This window comes from Glycine soja, chromosome 4, assembly GCF_004193775.1.
Source record: "Glycine soja cultivar W05 chromosome 4, ASM419377v2, whole genome shotgun sequence".
Classification (NCBI taxonomy): domain Eukaryota; kingdom Viridiplantae; phylum Streptophyta; class Magnoliopsida; order Fabales; family Fabaceae; genus Glycine; species Glycine soja.
Genome location: NC_041005.1, coordinates 42,136,655 through 42,158,050, shown reverse-complemented (window position 1 = coordinate 42,158,050; position 21,396 = coordinate 42,136,655). Strand labels below are relative to the sequence as shown.

Sequence of the window (21,396 nt, the reverse complement as noted above, 5' to 3'; positions counted from 1 at the left end):
TTACTACTCCTACAACATAGAGAATATTCGGCCTTGTACATGTCAAGTAACGTAAACTTCCAACCAAACTTTTGTAAAGAGTTGGATCCACATTCTCTCCTTTTTCATGCTTGCTCAACTTGCTGCCACATTCCATCGGGGTGCCAACTGGATTGGCGTCATCCATCTTGAACTTCTTAAGGACTTCTTTGGCATAGCCTTCTTGGGTGATGAAAATTCCTTTGTCTTCTTGTTTTACTTCGATGCCGAGATAATATGCCATGAGCCCCATATCCGTCATCTCAAATTCATTTGACATATCTTTCTTGAACTCTTCGAACATGCTTGGATTGTTCCCTGTAAAGATCAAGTCATCTACATACAAACACACAATCAAAATATCTCCACTTTGCGCTTTGATATAGAGTGCATGCTCATATGGACACTTGATGAAATTCTTGTCTAGAAAGTACTTGTCGATTCGAACATTCCAAGCTCTCGGTGCTTGCTTGAGACCGTACAACGCCTTCTTCAACTTCAAGACTTTTTCTTCTTGCCCTTTTACTTCATAGCCCAGTGGTTGCTCAATATAGACTTCTTCTTCGAGAAAACCATTCAAGAAGGCTGACTTCACATCCATTTGATAGATCTTCCATTTATTTTGGGCTGCCAAAGAAATGATCAGTCTAATAGTTTCAAGACGAGCAACAGGAGCAAATACCTCATCATAGTCAATTCCTTGTCTTTGACTATAGCCTTTAGCCACCAATCTTGCTTTGTATCTCTCCACATCTCCTTTAGCATTCTTCTTTGCCTTGTACACCCATCTTACTCCGATTGCTTTGTGTCCTCGTGGAAGTGTAGTAAGTTCCCACGTATCATTCTTCGTGATTGACTTGATTTCTTCGTCCATGGCGTCTTTCCACTTTATGTTTTCCGCCGCTTCTTGATAGCTTAGAGGCTCACAATCACCAAAAAGACAAAAGAGGTTAATGTCATTTAGGTTTTTGGTTACCTCATAAATCTCTTCAATGCTCCTTAGTCGCGGTGTCCTCTCACTTGAACTTGTTTCATCTAGCCTTGGTGTCGGTGAGGCAGGTGGTGTAATATGTTCCTCTATGATTGGTTGTTCAATTTCATCATCTTCTTCAAAATAAGGAAGAAAATCATACTTATCTTCTTGAACATTCCAATCCCAACAATCTTCTTCGTCGAATTCCACGTCGCGACTTATGACGATCTTTCTACTATTTGGATTATAGAGCTTGTACCCCTTGGATCTTGAGTCGTAACCCACAAACACGTACTTCTCACTTTTATCATCAAGCTTTGTCCTCTTTTCGTCTGGAACATGGGTATAGGCAATGCTTCCAAACACTTTGAGGTGAGAGATCCCGGGCTTCCTTCCACTCCATGCTTCTTGTGGTGTCTTCTCATGCACGCTTCTTGTTGGAGAACGGTTTGTTAGGTAAACTGCACATACCACTGCTTCAGCCCAAAACTCCTTCGGCATCTTCTTGCTCTTGAGCATGCTTCGCACCATGTTAAGTATGGTCCGGTTCTTTCTCTCTGCTACTCCATTTTGTTGTGGTGATCTTGGCACTGTCAGTGGGCGACGGATTCCATGGTCTTCACAATATTTGTTGAACTTATTTGAAGTGAACTCTCCTCCTCGATCAGATCTCATGGCCTTGATGGAAAGACCACTTTCTTTCTCCACGAGGGCTTTGAACTTCTTAAAGTTTTCAAACACTTCTGATTTCTCCTTCAAGAAATAAACCCAGGTTTTTCTGGAATAATAATCAATAAAGAGGAGAAAGTACTTATTCTTACCAAATGAATTGGGTTTGATTGGTCCACAGACATCGGTGTGTATGAGCTCTAGCGGCTTTGTTGCTCTTGTTGTTGATTCCTTTGGAAAAATTTTACGAAATTGCTTCCCAATTAGACATCCTTCGCAAAGTTGGTCTGGGTGGTTGATGCTAGGCAAGCCTCTCACCATCTCCTTCTTCGTTAAACGTTCTAGACCGTCGAAGTTGAGGTGCCCGAACTGTAGATGCCATAGCCACGAAGAGTCGGTATAGCAAGCCTTTGCCTTTGACTGGTATCTTTGAGTCGTCTCCAAATGAGACATCGCCAGTTGCCGCTTCATTGATCTCCACGAACATGCTTTTATCGCTGCACATGTGGTTGCTTGCGCCGGTGTCGAGGTACCACTTGTTTCTTTTCTCTTCAAATTTGTTTTGGCACGCGAGTAGCAAAGTTTCTTCTTCTCCGCCTTTTTCTTCTACGAAGTTAGCTTTCTCTTCAACCTTCTTCGAGAATCTACACTCGGATGCATAGTGACCAATCTTGTTGCAATTGAAACACTTGATTTGTGATTTGTCATACCTCGACCATGAATTTCCTCTTCCACGACCTCTTGTTACTTGTGGATTCCAACTTCTTTCTCCATTGTTGAATTTGTTGGAGTGGTTGTTGTAACCACCTCTTCCTTCTCCTCCATGTCCTCATCCACGTCCACGATCTTGGCCGCGACCTCGTCCTCTTTGGCTCTTGTAATTTGCATAGTTTGCTTCCTTTACGTTGAGTTGTAGTAGTTGCTTCGTAGCCTCCTTTTGTTTAATTTTTCTCTTTTGTTTTTCTTCGTATGCTTGTAAGGAACCCATGAGTTGTTCAATAGTCATGGTCTTTAAATCCTTGTTTTCTTCAATGTTGGTAAAAATGAAGTCAAAACTTGGATTTAAAGTTCGAAGTATTTTTTCCATGACCTTCACCTCATCAACATCTTCACCATTTCTTTTAAGTTGATTGACTACGGCCAATACTCGAGAAAAATAATCAGAAATTGACTCGGACTCCTCCATAAACAAACGCTCAAAGTCACCTCTAAGAGTTTGAAGACGAATCTTTTTTACCTGCTCAACTCCTTTGTTGCAAGTTTGAAGCTTATCCCATGCTTCTTTGGTCGTCGTTGCGTTGGATATCTTCTCAAATGTATCTTCATCCACCGATTGATAAATGAGAAAGAGAGCTTTCTTGTCTCTCTTTCTTGACTCCTTCAACGTCTCCTTTACACCTTGGCTTAGCGAGGCTTCATCTTGCTCCTCGAAGCTATTCTCTACGATATCCCACACATCTTGAGCTCCTAGTTGCGCCTTCATCTTGATACTCCAATTATCATAATTGTTCTTTGTGAGCATCGGCATTTGGAGAGGAAAACCTCCATTCGCCATCTTTTGAGGATCTTGAAGCTCTGATACCAATTTGTTGGAAATAAGGCTTTTTATGTTTAGGAAAAGTGTTTAGGAATATTGGAGACTTTGAATAGAAACTTGATAGGAAGGAGAATTCTTTATGGAGGAGAGAACTTTGTATTTTTGCTTGATACAAATGTGTAGGATTACATCTCTATTTATACTACTCTAAGGAGAACTCTAGACATACTAATTCTAGAGAGTTCTCAACTCTAGAGATCCAAAGAGTATTCTAGAGAATATTAAAACCATAAGAAATATCTAGACACTCCAAACACTACAAGAATTCTCTAGAAACATGACCCATAATTACTTAAGCCCAAAATAACTAAGTCCAAGGAACCAAATAATTAATTTGGGCCCAAATCAAGTTTATATTTCAACAAATCCAAACCCAAATATCAACAATGTCTAGTTTGGATGCGTAATGCTTGAAGCTGTCATTGGGAGGAATTTGAATTAGCTAAAATTTAAGGGTTATAGTCAAGTACTGATCGATTGTCTCATCACACAAGCTTTCAATTCTTCAACTTCTGGGACAAAAGCAAGCATAGCATGCCTTCGAAGTGTTCATGTTCTATTTTAAAGATCAAATCCATTGTTAACTTAAGTGCATCAACCTTGTGTTTGCCAATAACTACCCAAGGTGGACCCCTTTCCGTTTTGCTTAAATTTTAGTCTCAAAATCTCAAAATTCTTCTCTCCATTCATTCATTCATCTTGACCTTTCTTCCCACTGACACTGCCCAATAAACTTCCCAAACTCCTGTAAGAAAGTTGTTACTAGCAAACATCTTAAATTTCATAATTTAGCTTTGAATCCAGAAGCTACTACACATATATTCCCCAGGAGTGAGTTAAGTCAGAGAAGCTAATTAAGTTATACTTGACAAGAGATGCTAATTAAGTTGAATTTCAAAATTGATTCAGAGAACCACAACTGCTCTCAACAACCTAAGTTATACTTGACAAGAGATGCTGTGAAATATCATAATGTTTGCGATTTCAGTAAACCCTAATGTTCCAAAAAGGTCGAAAACTGCCATAGAACTACTAAAGACCATGAAGGCCTTGAAGGAAATCTTTGACATTTCAGGAAGCGTACCCTAATGGAGGGTTTTCAACATATATGTAACAATAAAATTAGGGAAATCAGAGACTCACCTACCTACATGATCATGGTAAGTGACGGCGGCCGAAGATGTTCGACGTCAGGGGCGAGGCGGCGTCGAAGGTAGCTACCAGGAACACCTTGAGCTCAAGAAGGGAAGGTTGTGACGCGCGCGAAGTTCAGAACTGAGTGAGCACACCAAGTTCAGGGAGGGAAAGCTTAATTTCATGTGACTAAATGATGGGATAGTCAACGACGGTGCTTCCCAAAAAATGCAGTGGAAAAACGGGAAAGGACTATTCAACGACGTGCTTTTGTAGCACCGTCGTTGATGAAGAAGCTAATATTACAAAAATGCCACCGTGCAAGAAACTACTACGGGCTCGCACAATCGATGTAGAATGCGCGTCGTAAATTGGGCTTTTTCTAGTAGTGCTTACCCAGAGACAAGCAAGCAATGCAAAAGAGTCCACAATAGCTAAAAAGTAACCAGATGAGAAAGCCCCATTTTTTAACCACTTCAGGCAACTGCAAGTAATTAATTGCATTATGCATCAAAAGCTTGTTAACAAGAGTACACTAAAAGGTAAAACAGGAATAAAACATACACAATTCTTGGCACTGCTGAACCACAGGGTACCAATTACAGTCCAAGCCCAAAGAAATGGATAAAGAAGCAACACAAGGATTGAAAGGACAACTACTCTTCCACAGAAACAGGCATATCTCTGTTGCCAACCAAAATCTCTAGAAGCATACAAAGGGGGAGGGGGCATAAAAGCGCAATTGAATTAGTACCGAGACTTGATGAATTAAAACATCATTTGACTTCATCTGCTACATATCACAAAAATGTCGGACACACAGTGACATTTTGAACAGGGAGAAGTATCCGTGCTTCATAAATATGGCTAAACTTCAATTCAACATACCGAGAAACATACAAGAATGGTGAGAACCCAAACCTTATCCATCATACTCTAATTTCAATTAAATTAGTGCATGTAAATTGAAGAAAACCAAAATATTTATATTAAAACATGGATGGGAGGCCTTACAAACCCATTCTTGTAGAAAGCCCGTTATCAATAAACATCAATACCCGGAAAGTAAACACAATGGTGTAGTTGACCTAAACACAAATGAAAGAAAAGGAGAGGGATCATTTACGAGGCTACCTTATCATATATGAAAAAATAGAAATAGATAGTGATATTGAATGGAATAATTAAAATAAGGAAAGGAAACCCCGCCACAATCCATATATGCAGGGGATACGTTCAAGAATGATACCGCTTCCAATTGATTGCCACAATAACTCTACGAGTAGTGAGGTTAAAGAACACACATTTCTTATTTATTTTTTCAATGTTTCTCATAGAACTGACTAAGATTAAATTAGAAAGTGGCTAGAGAAGGAAGGAATGATGAGGCAAGTGAAAATGTAGAATGACATCAAAATTAGGAAAATTCAGAAGCTGAATTGAGAAAGGATACACACTGGTGGCGAGCATTAACAAGAAAAAGTCATCGTACCTGCAAGGAATGAGTTACATTCAATCAAAACTGTAATGAAAAAAAGAAGGCGATCTTGAAATCAAGCTCATACGATAGAAAGAGAGAACTAACTAACCACTTGAAATCGACGCCTCTGATGGCCATAGGAATTGGTTCAGAGAAACCCTAGGAAGAAGATACGACGTCGTATTGAAGGATGGTCCTAAAGCAGTGGGAAAATGCATGAATCGGAATCGGAGAAAAATGCATAGGATGATGAAAATAGGGAAAATGGGAAAAAAAAGATGAGTGAAGTGAAAGGATTAGAAAAAGAGAAGAAGAGAGTTAAAAAAACTTTAACTTCTTCGACCGCAACGTGGTTGGTGGCGTGGAAGGCACCATAGTGGCGGTCGAAAACCTGGAATGTATGTCTCCAACAGCAGGACCACCTGCAACGCACGCACACACCCAATCAATCGAAATCCCTAATTCCTCGCCCCCGAAATTTGGTTCCACAAAAATTCCCAAATGTAGAAACACTAGTAATCATAATTATTAATTTAACATAACGCAGTACTGACAACACACGAACAATCTCAGCAGTGCTTCCTCCATCGTCAGAAATGGGGAGAACGTGAGCGATGCGGGTGGTGAAATTCTTGAGCTCCTCGACGACGTCGTTGAAGGCGGTCCCACAGGAAAAGACGAGCAAAACGGGTTGAGGGTGAGGGTGAGGAGGGTTAGGGTTTGAATAACATCAGCGATGGTGATGGTGGTGCTGGCGCGCTCGTCTCTAGGAATGTCACCATTCTTTCTCCCTCTTCGAGGAGGTTCTTCAGCGTCGCGCTTGTCTCTGAGTCATGCAGCTCTGTCGCCGGACGTCGGAGCTAATTGATCTCCTTCTTCAGCCTCTGGATCTCGTCCTTCTTTAGCCTTGCAACGCTCATCTCCATCGAAGCTCGAAGATGAGAGGCCAGAGAGTGTTTCTTCTCTCTGCCCCGCTCTCTATGATGGCAACGAAGAGTCACGATACAAGAAAAAGTAAGATAGAGGGTTGTCAAAGCTTATCCAGTTATAACGTGCCACGTTAGCATACAAATTGGAAAACACAAGTTTTCAAAGACGATTTTTTAAAACCGCTCTCGTAAAGCATTTTTTAAGCCGGTTTTAAAGTACCCGTCTTTAAAAAGCTATAATTATTTACAAAAATGTCACCGCTTTATTTACTACATCGGTTTTCGTATAACCGACGTAAAAACAGTGACGTAGAAAATCTCTTTTCTAGTAGTGTGGCATTGTCAACGATCATATAGCAGTGTTAGGACTTTCCAAATGTTATCCCTCCGATGATTTGGTTTATTATTATATTCAATCCCAGTAATTTACTATTATATAATTATTTTCGTGTCGTTTCTGGCCATGAAGTCATGAACATCCAAATTGAACCGATAAATAGCGCCTTATTTTACATTTTACCGGAAGTATATAACTAAATAAGTGCAAGATATGGTAATGGTATACATGAATCTAATACAAGGTATATAAGTCTGTAATTGATTGTTTATGATTACTTTATTGTGTTGAAATTGAATTGCATTTGATTTTTCTATGTTTCATAATTAGATTATAGAATGTATTTAAATATTGCTTAATGAAAATAATGTATTTTCAATTAATATTTTTGAAGCGAAATCATCATTTCACTTGATCATATTCATGATTATGGCCACATGCATGCCAAGCTTGGAGTCATTTGTTGTGTTTTGTTTAGTGGGATGGAGCTGGACACGAGCGATTCAAGACTATAACAAGCAGTTATTATAAAGGAGGGGATACCAAAGATACCAGTAGATCATCAGGGAAAAATTCAATTGAAGAAGAGATTGAAACTTAAACTGCTGAAGCGCAAACGTAAGTTTATTATGCATATAATTTCAGTATCATTTTTGTTATATGATTTTGGTTCTTGGGTATGGCAGATTTTCTAGCAAAAAATGGGGAAGAAGAGAAAGCAGTGAGACAACTCATGACGAGGCACAGCCCCAAAAGGAACAACTCATGATGAGGCACAGCCCGAAAATAAATTTCTTTGACTTGCTTTATTTTGCCTTTTTTTCTTCTAAATCATGCACATTTCTTGGTTTGATCCGTACCTTAGCTGTACGGACAATTGCATGTGCTTATTTTGTTATCAATTTATAAAGCTTTAAAGTGAATTGTGGTCATATCAAAACAATCTCTTCTTAACATTAATCATCAGAAGACCGGTTGATGTTTTTTTTAATAGGTTTAATTGATATAATGCTCCTAATTAATTATGCATTGCGATGTTTGGTTACTTTAATTCTTATTGTACTTGGTAGTGAATCTCAATGTTCTCTCTTTCTTGGTAATGCATCACTGTTCTATTGCTTACAAAATCTCTAATTTTTTGGCAGCAACAATGTCAAAAATTATTAAAGAGATGTTACCCCCGGATGTACGTGTTGCAAGAGATGCCCAAGATCTATTGATTGAGTGTTGTGTAGGTCAGAATTTTGTTTCCATTATATTTGATTTGTTGCCTTAATTCTTTTATTTGAAGCTATATTTAGGGTCTAAATTCAAGTGTGCATCTTAGTTGTGCACAAAATTGATGATTTTGCTATTGTTATTTTTCTGATGTCTGTTAAGGTTAATTGCCAAGTTTGTGGCCTGGATTATAAGCAGAGCTGTCTATAGTGGTGCTACACTGTTGTGTTGCGGCTGTGGGCCCCTCCATTGAAGCCCATCCATTGCCTGGGGTGCTGTGGATTGCAGCCACATTCACGGCTATTTGCTTTGTGGTATCAGCGGGCACAACTTTGATTAGTGATTGAAAACCCCTGTTTACTCCCACAATACTGCATTGTTTAAGATTTATTTTGGGGGCCATTTTGGTGATTTTAATGTTAAAAGTCTCACCAAAATACTACCAAAAACATTCTCAACTAAATACAGTGACTAAATATGAAAGTCTTATATAATGTCTTAACTTTCAAGTATAAATTTTAAATGCTTATTCATTAGTTAATTCTCAATTCCCATTTTTCTTTCAAATTATAGTGTTCTGCGGGCCAGCCCGTTAAAATCACAAATCAAACTTGCCGGTTAGCAAAATTGGCTGAAAAAAATATTATTACTTATGTTTGAAATTTAATGTAGACCATTGGTTAGTTAGTATTCTCCCTTTTTAAAAATTTAATTGCAATCTTTCTTTGTGGAATCAAGATATTTGAATGTACAGAAAGAGTCTTGGGTTGTGCAATTATGAAGTTCTTTGACTTTGGCTACTCATGTTATTTTGATAGTTTATATGTATTTGGTAGTTTCTGTCAGCAGTTAATACACAAGCTTACTGGTGTTGCCATTGCTTTGAAAACAACCAGTGTTTGGCAGAACCATCCAGGATTTGATCACAACATAGAGGGTTGGACGGTATTTGGAAAAGGAGCAATCAAGGAGCGAATATCGAATGCAAGCAGTAGATTCATTGTTGCTCACAACAGAACACATCCATTGGATAGTTTCTCTCAGAAGGTCCAACTTAAGAAAGGAATGCTATACACCTTTTCTAGTAACTTCACTTTCTCTATTGTTGAGTTATATGACATCTCTTTCACTAGCATTCATTTCATGAATGTTCCATATTGGTCATTGTTTTTTTGAAACATTTTGAGTGATTATTTTTCCTCCCTTCTCCATAATTTAGCTTGGCTTCAGGTTAGTGAAGGAAGTGACATTGTGTCAGTTATGTTTAAAACAAAAGGAAGCAAAATGGTACGAGGTGGCCAAGTGATAGCAAAGCATGGACGCACGGGTCATTTCTTAAGCCATTCCACAAGTTTTTTTTTTAAATTTGCAATATACCAGAGGTACTAATAGGTACAAGCTTCAGATTACATTTCTGCTACATACAAATCAGCCAATTGTTGATCCAGAGCAGAATGTAACCACACAAAAAACTGTACATATATTTGACCTACAGTGATATCTGCTACTAATGCAAAATCTAGACCTAAGATTTGAATACCACTGATTATAGTGAGTGGTAAAATCCTTCTCTAAATATTTCAGCCAAGACCATAACAAAAACACTGCCCCATCCATTTTGTTTCCCCCATAACAAAAACACTTTTACTTTCTTTGATGTTTGTAGACATGGATAATCAGAAATTACCCTGCAGAGCTTGTGATAGTGCTCACTCGCGGTACATTAGTTGCTATGCTATCTATCCCACCTTGACTGATTTCGGTAACGGATCCAAAAGCTTTGAGATTAGGATTTGATGTGAATTTGATAGCTATTGCATTGCAAGTAAGAATAAATGGTGATACTATTTCCTATATCAGCATGAGTCTTCTATTTCTTGCTCTGAATTTCGATTAACTTGATCTGCTTCTTAATGTAGGCAATTTTTGGGTATCCCTTCGAAGTATTGTTCATATATGGGTCATGAGCAAGAAGGGCCCTCTCTATGTTGCAATGTTTAAGCCAATTGGAATCATCTTTGCGGTCATCATGGGAATTGCCTTTCTTGGTGACTCTATCTATCTTGGAAGGTATACGTTTCTTTCATGTCTCAATCATAAGAAAAATTGGAGGTGTGTCCACTTATGGACTTATGATTTTATTAATGGGAGCATTTTGTTTTCGTGTGAATGAATGCAATTTAAAAAATACTTTAGTCTAAGGACTACAATTATGAAAGGGGGACCTTTTGTTTGCGTGTGTGTGAATGCAACTTAAAAATACTTTAATCTTGGAAGGAATACAATTATGTAAGTATGGTTTTGTTTATATACAGTGTGCTTGGAGCAGCCATAGCGGTTATTGGTTTTTATGCTGTTATTTGGGGGAAAAGCCAAGAGCAAGCAAAGGAAGAGTGTGAAGTCTATGATGACTCGGAATCATACTCGCCCGTTGTCCCTCTTTTGGAGAACAAGAGAATGGAGGAATAGAATCATAGCAATTCTTTAGTTCAAATGAGACACAAAGCACATGTCCAGGGAAATTCCAATTCAATTGTATTCTAATTGAATTGCCGCTGCTATAGATTATCGGGCATTATTATCTTTCCTTTATCTTTCTTTTTGTTAATATCATTCACACTGTTTCATTTGTACAGCTGAATAAGTATTCTATTAGCTATATGGCCCAGCCCAGCAAAGAAGGCGTACGATAGAAAATAAAGAATTTATCCTTTGGAATTTCTTGACTTCATTTTCTTCTTTACGATTTCAGTCGTGCTATTCTCATATATCTTGCTTCTGCATTTCCAGCCATTGCAGACCATTGGTTAGTTAGTATTCTCCTTTTTTACAAATTTAATTGCGATCCTTCTTTGTTCAATCAAGATATTTGCATGTCCAGAGAGGGTCTTGGGTTGTGCAATTGTGAAGTTCTTTGTCTTTGGCTAATCATGTTATTTTTATATTTTATATGTGCAATTGTGAATCATCCCATGAGATTCATCTTAATATAGTGGTTATTTAAATGATGAAACATAGATAAGTAATGTTTCTGTTCCTAAACTTACAAGATATCGATCCCTTATTTGGTCCTGGCATACACTTTTGTTGCTTGCCTTTTAACACTTCCTGTTCCATTCATTCGGCTAGGTACCCGGCTGATATTTCCAAGAGAGCAAGAATTCACTCATTTCCTTGAGACTCACGCACCCCTATTCTTAAGGTGTATATATAAAAGACTTTTTGTGGATGAGGAAAGCAGTTCCCACAGGTGGAGAAAGAATACTGTAATTCAGTGAGAGAGAATATTGTAATTCAGTAAACATCCTTCAGTATCATGCATTTGGCTATATTGCTATGTACTTTACTGACAATAAATTTACTTTTATAATCTTTTATAATGGAACGTGGGTGATTAACAAGTATCATTGATTGGGACTACCATTTTAAAAAAATTATTCAATTTTTTCCCTTCCTCTTGACTTTATTTCTATAAAAAAAATTAATTCTTAAATGATTAGAATGAATCAGAAGATTAAATTGAATGAAAAATAAACAACAAAAGTAAATCTATATAAGATAAATAATTAAAATAACTAAAATATAAAATAAAAAAATCAAATTAAATTTTAAAAATAATTATAAAAGAGACATAAGTTAAGATCGAGTTACCTATATGACAATGAGTTTGTTTCAATGGTTTACAAATGAATAGTATATTCCTAATGCTTTGGTCGGCAACTGGAGGATTTTGAAAACTCATGTTGTCTATACTTTTGAATCTTCCTATATATTTTTAATAAGATTAGATGTCTTACGCATCCCCTAGGCGTATTAATGTATCCCTCCAAAATACCCACATATAAGTCAACCTTAGTGTAGTGAAGTTGTTTGAGGTAATCTAACAATAATAGTCTTATCCCACCAGGAGATAGTCTATTTTAAAAGGACTAAAAGTATTATTCATTAAATCATTGGGCTGCTATAGTGGATATGAAACTGAAATCAATGCAACTATATGTTATGGAAGGATTGGAAATTGAGTGTTTGTGCTATGATATGACATTTATGCTATATGAATAACATTCTGATTATGTGATTTATTCTAGAAGAGAGGCTGTGATATGATTTTTTTATTTGTCCAAAATTACTTTAGGTTTGAATTTTAAGTTCATGGACTTGCCGTGTATAAAATAGGTGACTATCACTGCTTTGATGGTTATCTACTATTCCTTGCTATCTACATATGCTTTCATGATTTTGCATATTCGCTGTAGGTCCATGAATTTTTTTTATTAGATTATCCCTCTAATGGCTGTTTGATAGTTATATAAATTTTGATTACATATATTTCATCTTCATTGCAAGATGGTGTGAAGTTGTAACATCTAACTTGAAATTTTAAATCATTGTTATTCCCTTTTTATTCCCCGCCCTTCATTCCCTGGTCATTTGAAATTTTTTCTTTACAATTGGTTGTGATAATGCTGAGAAAATACACATGATTCTCTGCTTCCTTTTTGCTTGAGTACAAAAATTTGGCTGAGTTAAATGTTGAATACCTATGTAAAATCTAGGAAGAAGGTAATTGATTTTTGTTTTTTCCTTTCTTAACTTTTATCTTTAGTTGGATTAGAATCTAATTATTATTAAGCCAGATCTATCTGCAATTGTCTGATTTTTGTTTGTTGTAAACATTTATATTATAAATGTTAAAATTATTTTTTGTTATTTGTTCTATTATTTGGTTTTGCAAGAGGTTTCGACAATTCCTAGAGAGATAAAAAGCCAAGAAAAAGAGATTGGAAGAGAAGATAACAAGTTATGCTAAAAAAACATTTATATTATTATTATTATTATTGTTATAATTATTATTGTTATTATTATTTTTATATTATTATTATTATTATTATTATTATTATTATTATTATTATTATTATTATTATTATTATTTAGTTATTTTTGTTTGTTTCATATTTTTTCTTTTTTACTGATTTTTTTTCGGTTTTTTCCCCTTTCTGATTTTCTTGCTTGCAAGATTCTTTCTTTGTGCTTTGTTTTATGCATGTTTATTATTATTATTATTATTATTATTATTTTGATAGAAGGTACAAGGTACTTCAACTTCAAATTTCATGCTATTGTGCTATGGATTTATGTCTTCTTTTTTCATTTTTATTAATTTGTGTTTCATTTTCTTCTTTACAATTGCAGACATGCAATTATCATATTTCTTCGTTCGCTTCTGTGATCCCTTCTCTCCACCATGAGTAGGTCAGGTCAACCACGGGATTTGAAGACGTTAGTCTTCCTCTCATTTTTCGCTTGAATTTTTTTGGTGGTGAAGTGAATGGAAATGAGAAAAATGTCATAGGGATGGTGATGAGTCCTATTCTTTTGCATTGTCTTTTAAATTTAAGTTGGTAAGATATTGCAGCTAATAGAACATGAACATGGATTTGAAATTGATAATTTTTCCCTGTTATTGCATGTAATTAGAGAAAATATTGTGGTCATTGTTGAAGTGCTTGAAATTCAAGTGTTTAAATATAAATTAACAATCAACTTATTGTTATGTGAGTTGACAAATATAAATATGGAGTAATTTGTATTATAATTGACATGCTGCCATATGTTTATAAAAAAAACTATTTGACTTATTTGAAATTTCAATTCTCAATTTAGCTACACTTTCTTTTTACTTTTTAACCCTTTTAGTTTTAAACATTTATTTTCTTTATTATATTTGAGTCTCATGAGATTCATCTTAATATAGTTTGTTAATTTTATGATTTGAAATAATTGTTTACATGAACATCAACCTTTGAAGTTTCCTTAATCAAGTGATTCAGCGTATGCACAGGTTTTAAATTTGCATAAACATCAACCTTTGAAGTTCCCTTAATCAAGTGACCCATACGTATGCACGAATTTTAAATTCACATGAACATTAACCTTTGAAATTTGATTAATCAAGTGACCCATGTTATAGATATCTTCAAACACTGAATGAACCATACAAGTATGAACCTAAGAATGTTATAGATATCTTCACTTTTGTTGTAACATAGAAAATTTAGAAGACTGAACCACTTGAGGTCAAAAGCTAACAATTTTCTATGTTGGACAAGCTTTACCATTCTAAAATTTCACTTCACTTAACAGAACTCAATATATTGCACCGCCTTTTTTTGGTGTATGAGAGAGAGAGAGATGGGGTAGGGGTAGGGGACTAGCATCAAGAAATTGGATAATGCTCATTAATACTATCCAGTCTATAATACATGTGTCAAGGTTAATGAAACAAATCCTTTAGATTACGGGAAACAACCTGCCAGCAACCCAGGAGCACCCCAGTTGAAGTCAAAACCCTATCCAAAACAATTTTCAAAGGGCAGAGTGTTGCTGCAACAACTTCCACAGAAGATGCTTCAGCTTCTATCTGACACAAAAGATTCCAATGAGCTTAGTCAGGAAATTGCCAAGAAGAAACTGAGACATGCACAATTGAAGTATACCTCTTCTTTGGTGGCAGGTACAGGTACAATATGATGGGAGGCATGGAACATGCTAAAATGGTACAGACTAGAGTTCTGAAACCAGATTGCTAATTGACACACATGTAAGAATTCCAATAAATAAAACAAGATGAAGAGAAGGTTGAAGCAGCACAGGCATGTTTAAAGTGCAAAGATATAGACCAGTGAACAAATCAGAATTTTGTTATCACTGTCAAGCTAGACGTTGATCCAACAATACCTTACCTTTATCAAAGTATGGATTAAAAACATTTTTGACAGCCTCCCTGTGTCATACAAACCGTGCATGTGTTATATGAATACCAAATTGTTTGACATGAAGTAATAAAAGAATTAAATCAAAGAATATAAAGATAAAAGTAAAGAAGGATACGTGAAACTGAAGATAAATTATCATCCTTTCTACAATTATAATTAACAAATGTGGTATGCAATGTTCCACTTTCCAGGAGAGCAAAAGAAAAAAATTGGATATACTCAAACTTTAACCTGGTGAAGTTTTAGTCTGAATCAATTTTAAAGCATTGATCTCTATAACAATTTACTTATTGAGTTTCAAACTGATACACTCCTTGATTCTTCCAACCACTCAAGTGATCATTTTTTCCCTAAATAGAACCATATTAGGAGATTTGCACCTTAAACAAGAAATGGTCACTTCCAGCAAAATTAGTAAGTATTTTAAAAAAGACACATTCATCCGTAAGAGAATCTACAGTTGTACACCAATACATATAAAACCTTGCCGTAAAAATGTTAGAAAGAAAAGAACCAGTATTGTAAGGTTAAACAGATAAACCTTGCTCTTGGATTAGCTTACCGAAAGAGGCCTATACCATACAATGATAATACATGAGGTATGAATTGATCCCGAAATTTTATGCAATAATTTTGACAAAACTTATTTCAAATCTCCATTTCCTCTTATGCTAACTGGGAGCATGAATCTCTGGCATAACCCCGTTTTAAAAGTAAGATGACACATACACGTATGGGTTCAGAAAGATATTTCTTGGCTTAAGATACAATACAACTTTCAAATTCCCAGGAAACACTAAATCTTATCAACATCATGACCAAGAGTGCTATATTATAAATCCTATGAATGGTTTGTTTGTGACATGCAAGTTTTCAATACATCAAAATAAAAGAATTTACCAGCAACAATTAGACGATGCAGCCTATATCATGTAAAGAAAAAACAATTTTTAAATGACTATCTAAGCATTATCATCCAATTCAAAACCATGGCCAAATTCAGAAGAATTATGTCTTCAGCTAAGCATAGGTGCATAAAATGATCATCAATAAAATCCAGGAGTCAAATTATTAATGCTTACGCGATAGGTACAGAGAATTCAGTGCTCAAATACAATACATTAGCCCGCACAGGAGGATTTGCTGGCTGCACATGGAAAATAGTCATCAGTTGCTGCCCAAACAATTCCATGAAGCACAGCCTAAACTGTTGTTAACATGTCACCTTCAGAGCAGGTGTTACAGATCCATCCTTCAGTGTGAATATATCGGAAAGAGACAATGACTGAGAGGTTTCACCATGTTTCAGGAAAGCAGCTCCATGCTCATCCAGATCTCTCCCCATCTTATCATACAACTTTGATCTTTGCCCCGTGTTTGAATTTGGAGAATCTGAGATAGACCCTTCTAAATTTAGCAAGAAACTCGCATATATATCCCCTCAAATCAAATTTTGAATAAAACCCACTTCCAAGATACCATCTTTACACGGAATTATCACGTTAAGCATAAGAACACACTCTAAAAGTTAAACCTTGTCTTGGGAAGGCCAAATAATTGGCAATTTGACAAACATTTAATGACCCAAATTGAAGACACTCTAGACAATTGTCACAAAAGTAAAATCTACCATAAATGGAAACACAGACACAAGCATAAACAGAACATAACAAACCAACCGAACTGAACCTGGTGTAAACAAAAGTTTGAAAATTGATTGGTAATAAAAGGGAGATAATTGTTGAAATATAAACTTGATTTGGGCCTAAATTAATTATTTGGTTCCTTGGACTTAATTATTTTGGGCTTAAGTAATTATGGGTCATGTTTCTAGAGAATTCTTGTAGTGTTTGGAGTGTCTAGATATTTCTTATGGTTTTAATATTCTCTAGAATACTCTTTGGATCTCTAGAGTTGAGAACTCTCTAGAATTAGTGTGTCTAGAGTTCTCCTTAGAGTAGTATAAATAGAGATGTAATCCTACACATTTGTATCAAGCAAAAATACAAAGTTCTCTCCTCCATAAAGAATTCTCCTTCCTATCAAGTTTCTATTCAAAGTCTCCAATATTTCTAAACACTTTTCCTAAACATAAAAAGCCTTATTTCCAACAAAGTGGTATCAGAGCTTCAAGATCCTCAAAAGATGGCGAATGGAGGTTTTCCTTTCCAAATGCCGATGCTCACAAGAACAACTATGATAATTGGAGTATCAAGATGAAGGCGCTACTAGGAGCTCAAGATGTGTGGGATATCATAGAGAATGGCTTTGAGGAGCAAGATGAAGCCTCGTTAAGCCAAGGTGTAAAGGAGACGTTGAAGGAGTCAAGAAAGAGAGACAAGAAAGCTCTCTTTCTCATTTATCAATCGGTGGATGAAGATACATTTGAGAAGATATCCAACGCAATGACGGCCAAAGAAGCATGGGATAAGCTTCAAACTTGCAACAAAGGAGTTGAGCAGGTAAAAAAGATTCATCTTCAAACTCTTAGAGGTGACTTTGAGCGTTTGTTTATGGAGGAGTCCGAGTCAATTTCTGATTATTTTTCTCGAGTATTGGCCGTAGTCAATCAACTTAAAAGAAATGGTGAAGATGTTGATGAGGTGAAGGTCATTGAAAAAATACTTCGAACTTTAAATCCAAGTTTTGACTTCATTGTTACCAACATTGAAGAAAACAAGGATTTAAAGACCATGACTATTGAGCAACTCATGGGTTCCTTACAAGCATACGAAGAAAAACAAAAGAGAAAAATTAAACAAAAGGAGGCTACGGAGCAACTACTACAACTCAACGTAAAGGAAGCAAACTATGCAAATTACAAGAGCCAAAGAGGACGAGGTCGCGGCCAAGATCGTGGACGTGGACGAGGACATGGAGGAGAAGGAAGAGGTGGTTACAACAACCACTCCAACAAATTCAACAATGGAGAAAGAAGTTGGAATCCACAAGTAACAAGAGGTCGTGGAAGAGGAAATTCATGGTCGAGGTATGACAAATCACAAATCAAGTGCTTCAATTGCAACAAGATTGGTCACTACGCATCCGAGTGTAGATTCTCGAAGAAGGTTGAAGAGAAAACTAACTTTGTAGAAGAAAAAGGCGGAGAAGAAGAAACTTTGCTACTCGCGTGCCAAAACAAATTTGAAGAGAAAAGAAATAAGTGGTACCTCAACACCGGCGCAAGCAACCACATGTGCGGCGATCAAAGCATGTTCATGGAGATCAATGAAGCGGCAACTGGTGATGTCTCATTTGGAGACGACTCAAAGATACCAGTCAAAGGAAAAGGTAAAATTCTCATACGTTTGAAGAATGGGAGTCATCAATTCATATCCAATGTCTACCATGTGCCTAATATGAAGAATAATATTTTGAGCTTGGGACAATTATTAGAGAAAGGCTATGACATCCATTTGAAAGAACATAGTCTTTTCTTAAGAGATTGTAGACATAACTTGATTGCTAAGGTGCCTATGTCAAAGAATAGAATGTTCCTCTTGAACATTCAAAATGATGTGGTAAAGTGTCTCAAGGCTTGCTATACCGACTCTTCGTGGCTATGGCATCTACGATTCGGGCACCTCAACTTCGACGGTCTAGAACGTTTAGCGAAGAAGGAGATGGTGAGAGGCTTGCCTAGCATCAACCACCCAGACCAACTTTGCGAAGGATGTCTAATTGGGAAGCAATTTCGTAAAAGTTTTCCAAAGGAATCAACAACAAGAGCAACAAAGCCGCTAGAGCTCATACACACCGTTGTCTGTGGACCAATCAAACCTAATTCATTTGGTAAGAATAAGTACTTTCTCCTCTTTATTGATGATTATTCCAGAAAAACCTGGGTTTATTTCTTGAAGGAGAAATCAGAAGTGTTTGAAAACTTTTAGAAGTTCAAAGCCCTCATGGAGAAAGAAAGTGGTCTTTCCATCAAGGCCATGAGATCTGATCGAGGAGGAGAGTTCACTTCAAATAAGTTCAACAAATATGGTGAAGACCATGGAATTCGTCGCCCACTGATAGTGTCAATATCGCCACAACAAAATGGAGTAGCAGAGAGAAAGAACCGGATCATACTTAACATGGTGCGAAGCATGCTCAAGAGCAAGAAGATGCCGAAGGAGTTTTGGGCTGAAGCAGTGGCATGTGCAGTTTACCTAACAAATCATTTCCCAACAAGAAGCGTGCATGAGAAGACACCACAAGAAGCATGGAGTGGAAGGAAGCCCAGGATCTCTCACCTCAAAGTGTTTGGAAGCATTGCCTATACCCATGTTCCAGACAAAAAGAGGACAAAGCTCGATGATAAGAGTGAGAAGTACATGTTTGTGGGTTACGACTCAAGATCCAAGGGGTACAAGCTCTATAATCCAAATAGTAGAAAGATCGTCATAAGTCGCGACGTGGAGTTCGACGAAGAAGATTTTTAGGATTGGAGTGTTCAAGAAGATAAGTATGATTTTCTTCCTTATTTTGAAGAAGATGATGAAATTGAACAACCAATCATAGAGGAACATATTACACCACCTGCCTCACCGACACCAAGGCTGGATTAAACAAGTTCAAGTGAGAGGACACCGCCACTAAGGAGCATTGAAGAGATTTATGAGGTAACCAAAAATCTAAATGACATTAACCTCTTTTGTCTTTTTGGTAATTGTGAGCCTCTAAGCTATCAAGAAGCGGCAGAAAACATAAAGTGGAAAGACGCCATGGACGAAGAAATCAAGTCAATCACGAAGAATGATACGTGGGAACTTACTACACTTCCAAGAGGACACAAAGCAATCGGAGTAAGATGAGTGTACAAGGCAAAAAAGAATGCTAAAGGAGATGTGGAGAGATACAAAGCAAGATTAGTGGCTAAAGGCTATAGTCAAAGACAAGGAATTGACTATGATGAGGTATTTGCTCCTGTTGCTCGTCTTGAAACTATTAGACTGATCATTTCTTTGGCAGCCCAAAATAAATGGAAGATCTATCAAATGGATGTGAAGTCAGCCTTCTTGAATGGTTTTCTCGAAGAAGAAGTTTATATTGAGCAACCACTGGGCTATGAAGTAAAAGGGAAAGAAGAAAAAGTCTTGAAGTTGAAGAAGGCGTTGTACGGTCTCAAGCAAGCACCGAGAGCTTGGAATGTTCGAATCGACAAGTACTTTCAAGACAAGAACTTCATCAAGTGTCCATATGAGCATGCACTTTATATCAAAGCGCAAAGTGGAGATATTTTGATTGTGTGTTTGTATGTAGATGACTTGATCTTTACAGGGAACAATCCAAGCATGTTCGAAGAGTTCAAAAAAGATATGTCAAATGAATTTGAGATGACGGATATGGGGCTCATGGCATATTATCTCGGCATCGAAGTAAAACAAGAAGACAAAGGAATTTTCATCACCCAAGAAGACTATGCCAAAGAAGTCCTTAAGAAGTTCAAGATGGATGACGCCAATCCAGTTGGCACCCCGATGGAATGTGGCAGCAAGTTGAGCAAGCATGAAAAAAGAGAGAATGTGGATCCAACTCTTTACAAAAGTTTGGTTGGAAGTTTACGTTACTTGACATGTATAAGGCCGAATATTCTCTATGCTGTAGGAGTAGTAAGTTGCTACATGGAAGCTCCAACCACAACTCACTTCAAGGCGGCAAAGAGAATCCTTTGATACATCAAAGGTACAACAAACTTTGGCTTGTACTATTACTCTTCTGACAATTATAACATTGTTGGCTATAGTGATAGCGATTGGAGTGGAGACTTGGATGATAGAAAGAACACTACTGGTTTTGTGTTCTTTATGGGAGATACTGCTTTCACTTGGATGTCAAAGAAGCAACCAATAGTCACACTATCAACTTGTGAAGCCGAGTATGTCGCTGCCACATCATGCGTTTGTCATGCAATTTGGCTTAGGAATTTGTTGAAAGAGTTAAAAATGCCACAAGAAGAACCTATGGAAATATGTGTTGACAATAAATCATCACTCGTTTTGGCAAAGAATCCAGTCTTTCATGAAAGAAGTAAGCACATCGACACCCGTTACCACTTCATAAGAGAATGCATTGAGAAGAAGGAGGTAAAGTTGAAGTATGTGATATCTCAAGATCAAGCTGCTGACATTTTCACCAAGCCACTCAAGTTGGAAACTTTCGTGAAGCTAAGGAGTATGCTTGGAGTCACAAATCAAGTTTAAGGGGGGATGTTGAAATATAAACTTGATTTGGGCCTAAATTAATTATTTGGTTCCTTGGACTTAGTTATTTTAGG

General features: G+C 36.7%; 2 protein-coding genes across 2 annotated transcripts in view; one reads left to right on the top strand and one right to left on the bottom strand.

The window, feature by feature from the left end:
- LOC114409731 overlaps positions 1-21,396 on the bottom strand; it is a 51,041-nt gene that overhangs the window by 29,181 nt on the left and 464 nt on the right. Inside the window, exons 2-6 of the mRNA XM_028373306.1 lie at positions 16,357-16,523; positions 16,214-16,278; positions 15,099-15,139; positions 14,853-14,941; positions 14,666-14,776 (exon numbers count right to left, since the gene is read on the bottom strand). Coding sequence (XP_028229107.1) covers positions 14,666-14,776; positions 14,853-14,941; positions 15,099-15,139; positions 16,214-16,278; positions 16,357-16,523 — 473 coding nt within the window. The remainder of the gene's footprint in view (positions 1-14,665; positions 14,777-14,852; positions 14,942-15,098; positions 15,140-16,213; positions 16,279-16,356; positions 16,524-21,396) is intronic.
- On the top strand, positions 9,999-10,842 carry LOC114409732 (WAT1-related protein At3g28050-like). Its single transcript, XM_028373308.1, has 3 exons — positions 9,999-10,180; positions 10,275-10,425; positions 10,671-10,842. The coding sequence occupies exons 2-3, from the start codon at positions 10,319-10,321 to the stop codon at positions 10,822-10,824; spliced, it is 261 nt and encodes an 86-aa protein (XP_028229109.1). The 5' UTR covers positions 9,999-10,180; positions 10,275-10,318; the 3' UTR covers positions 10,825-10,842.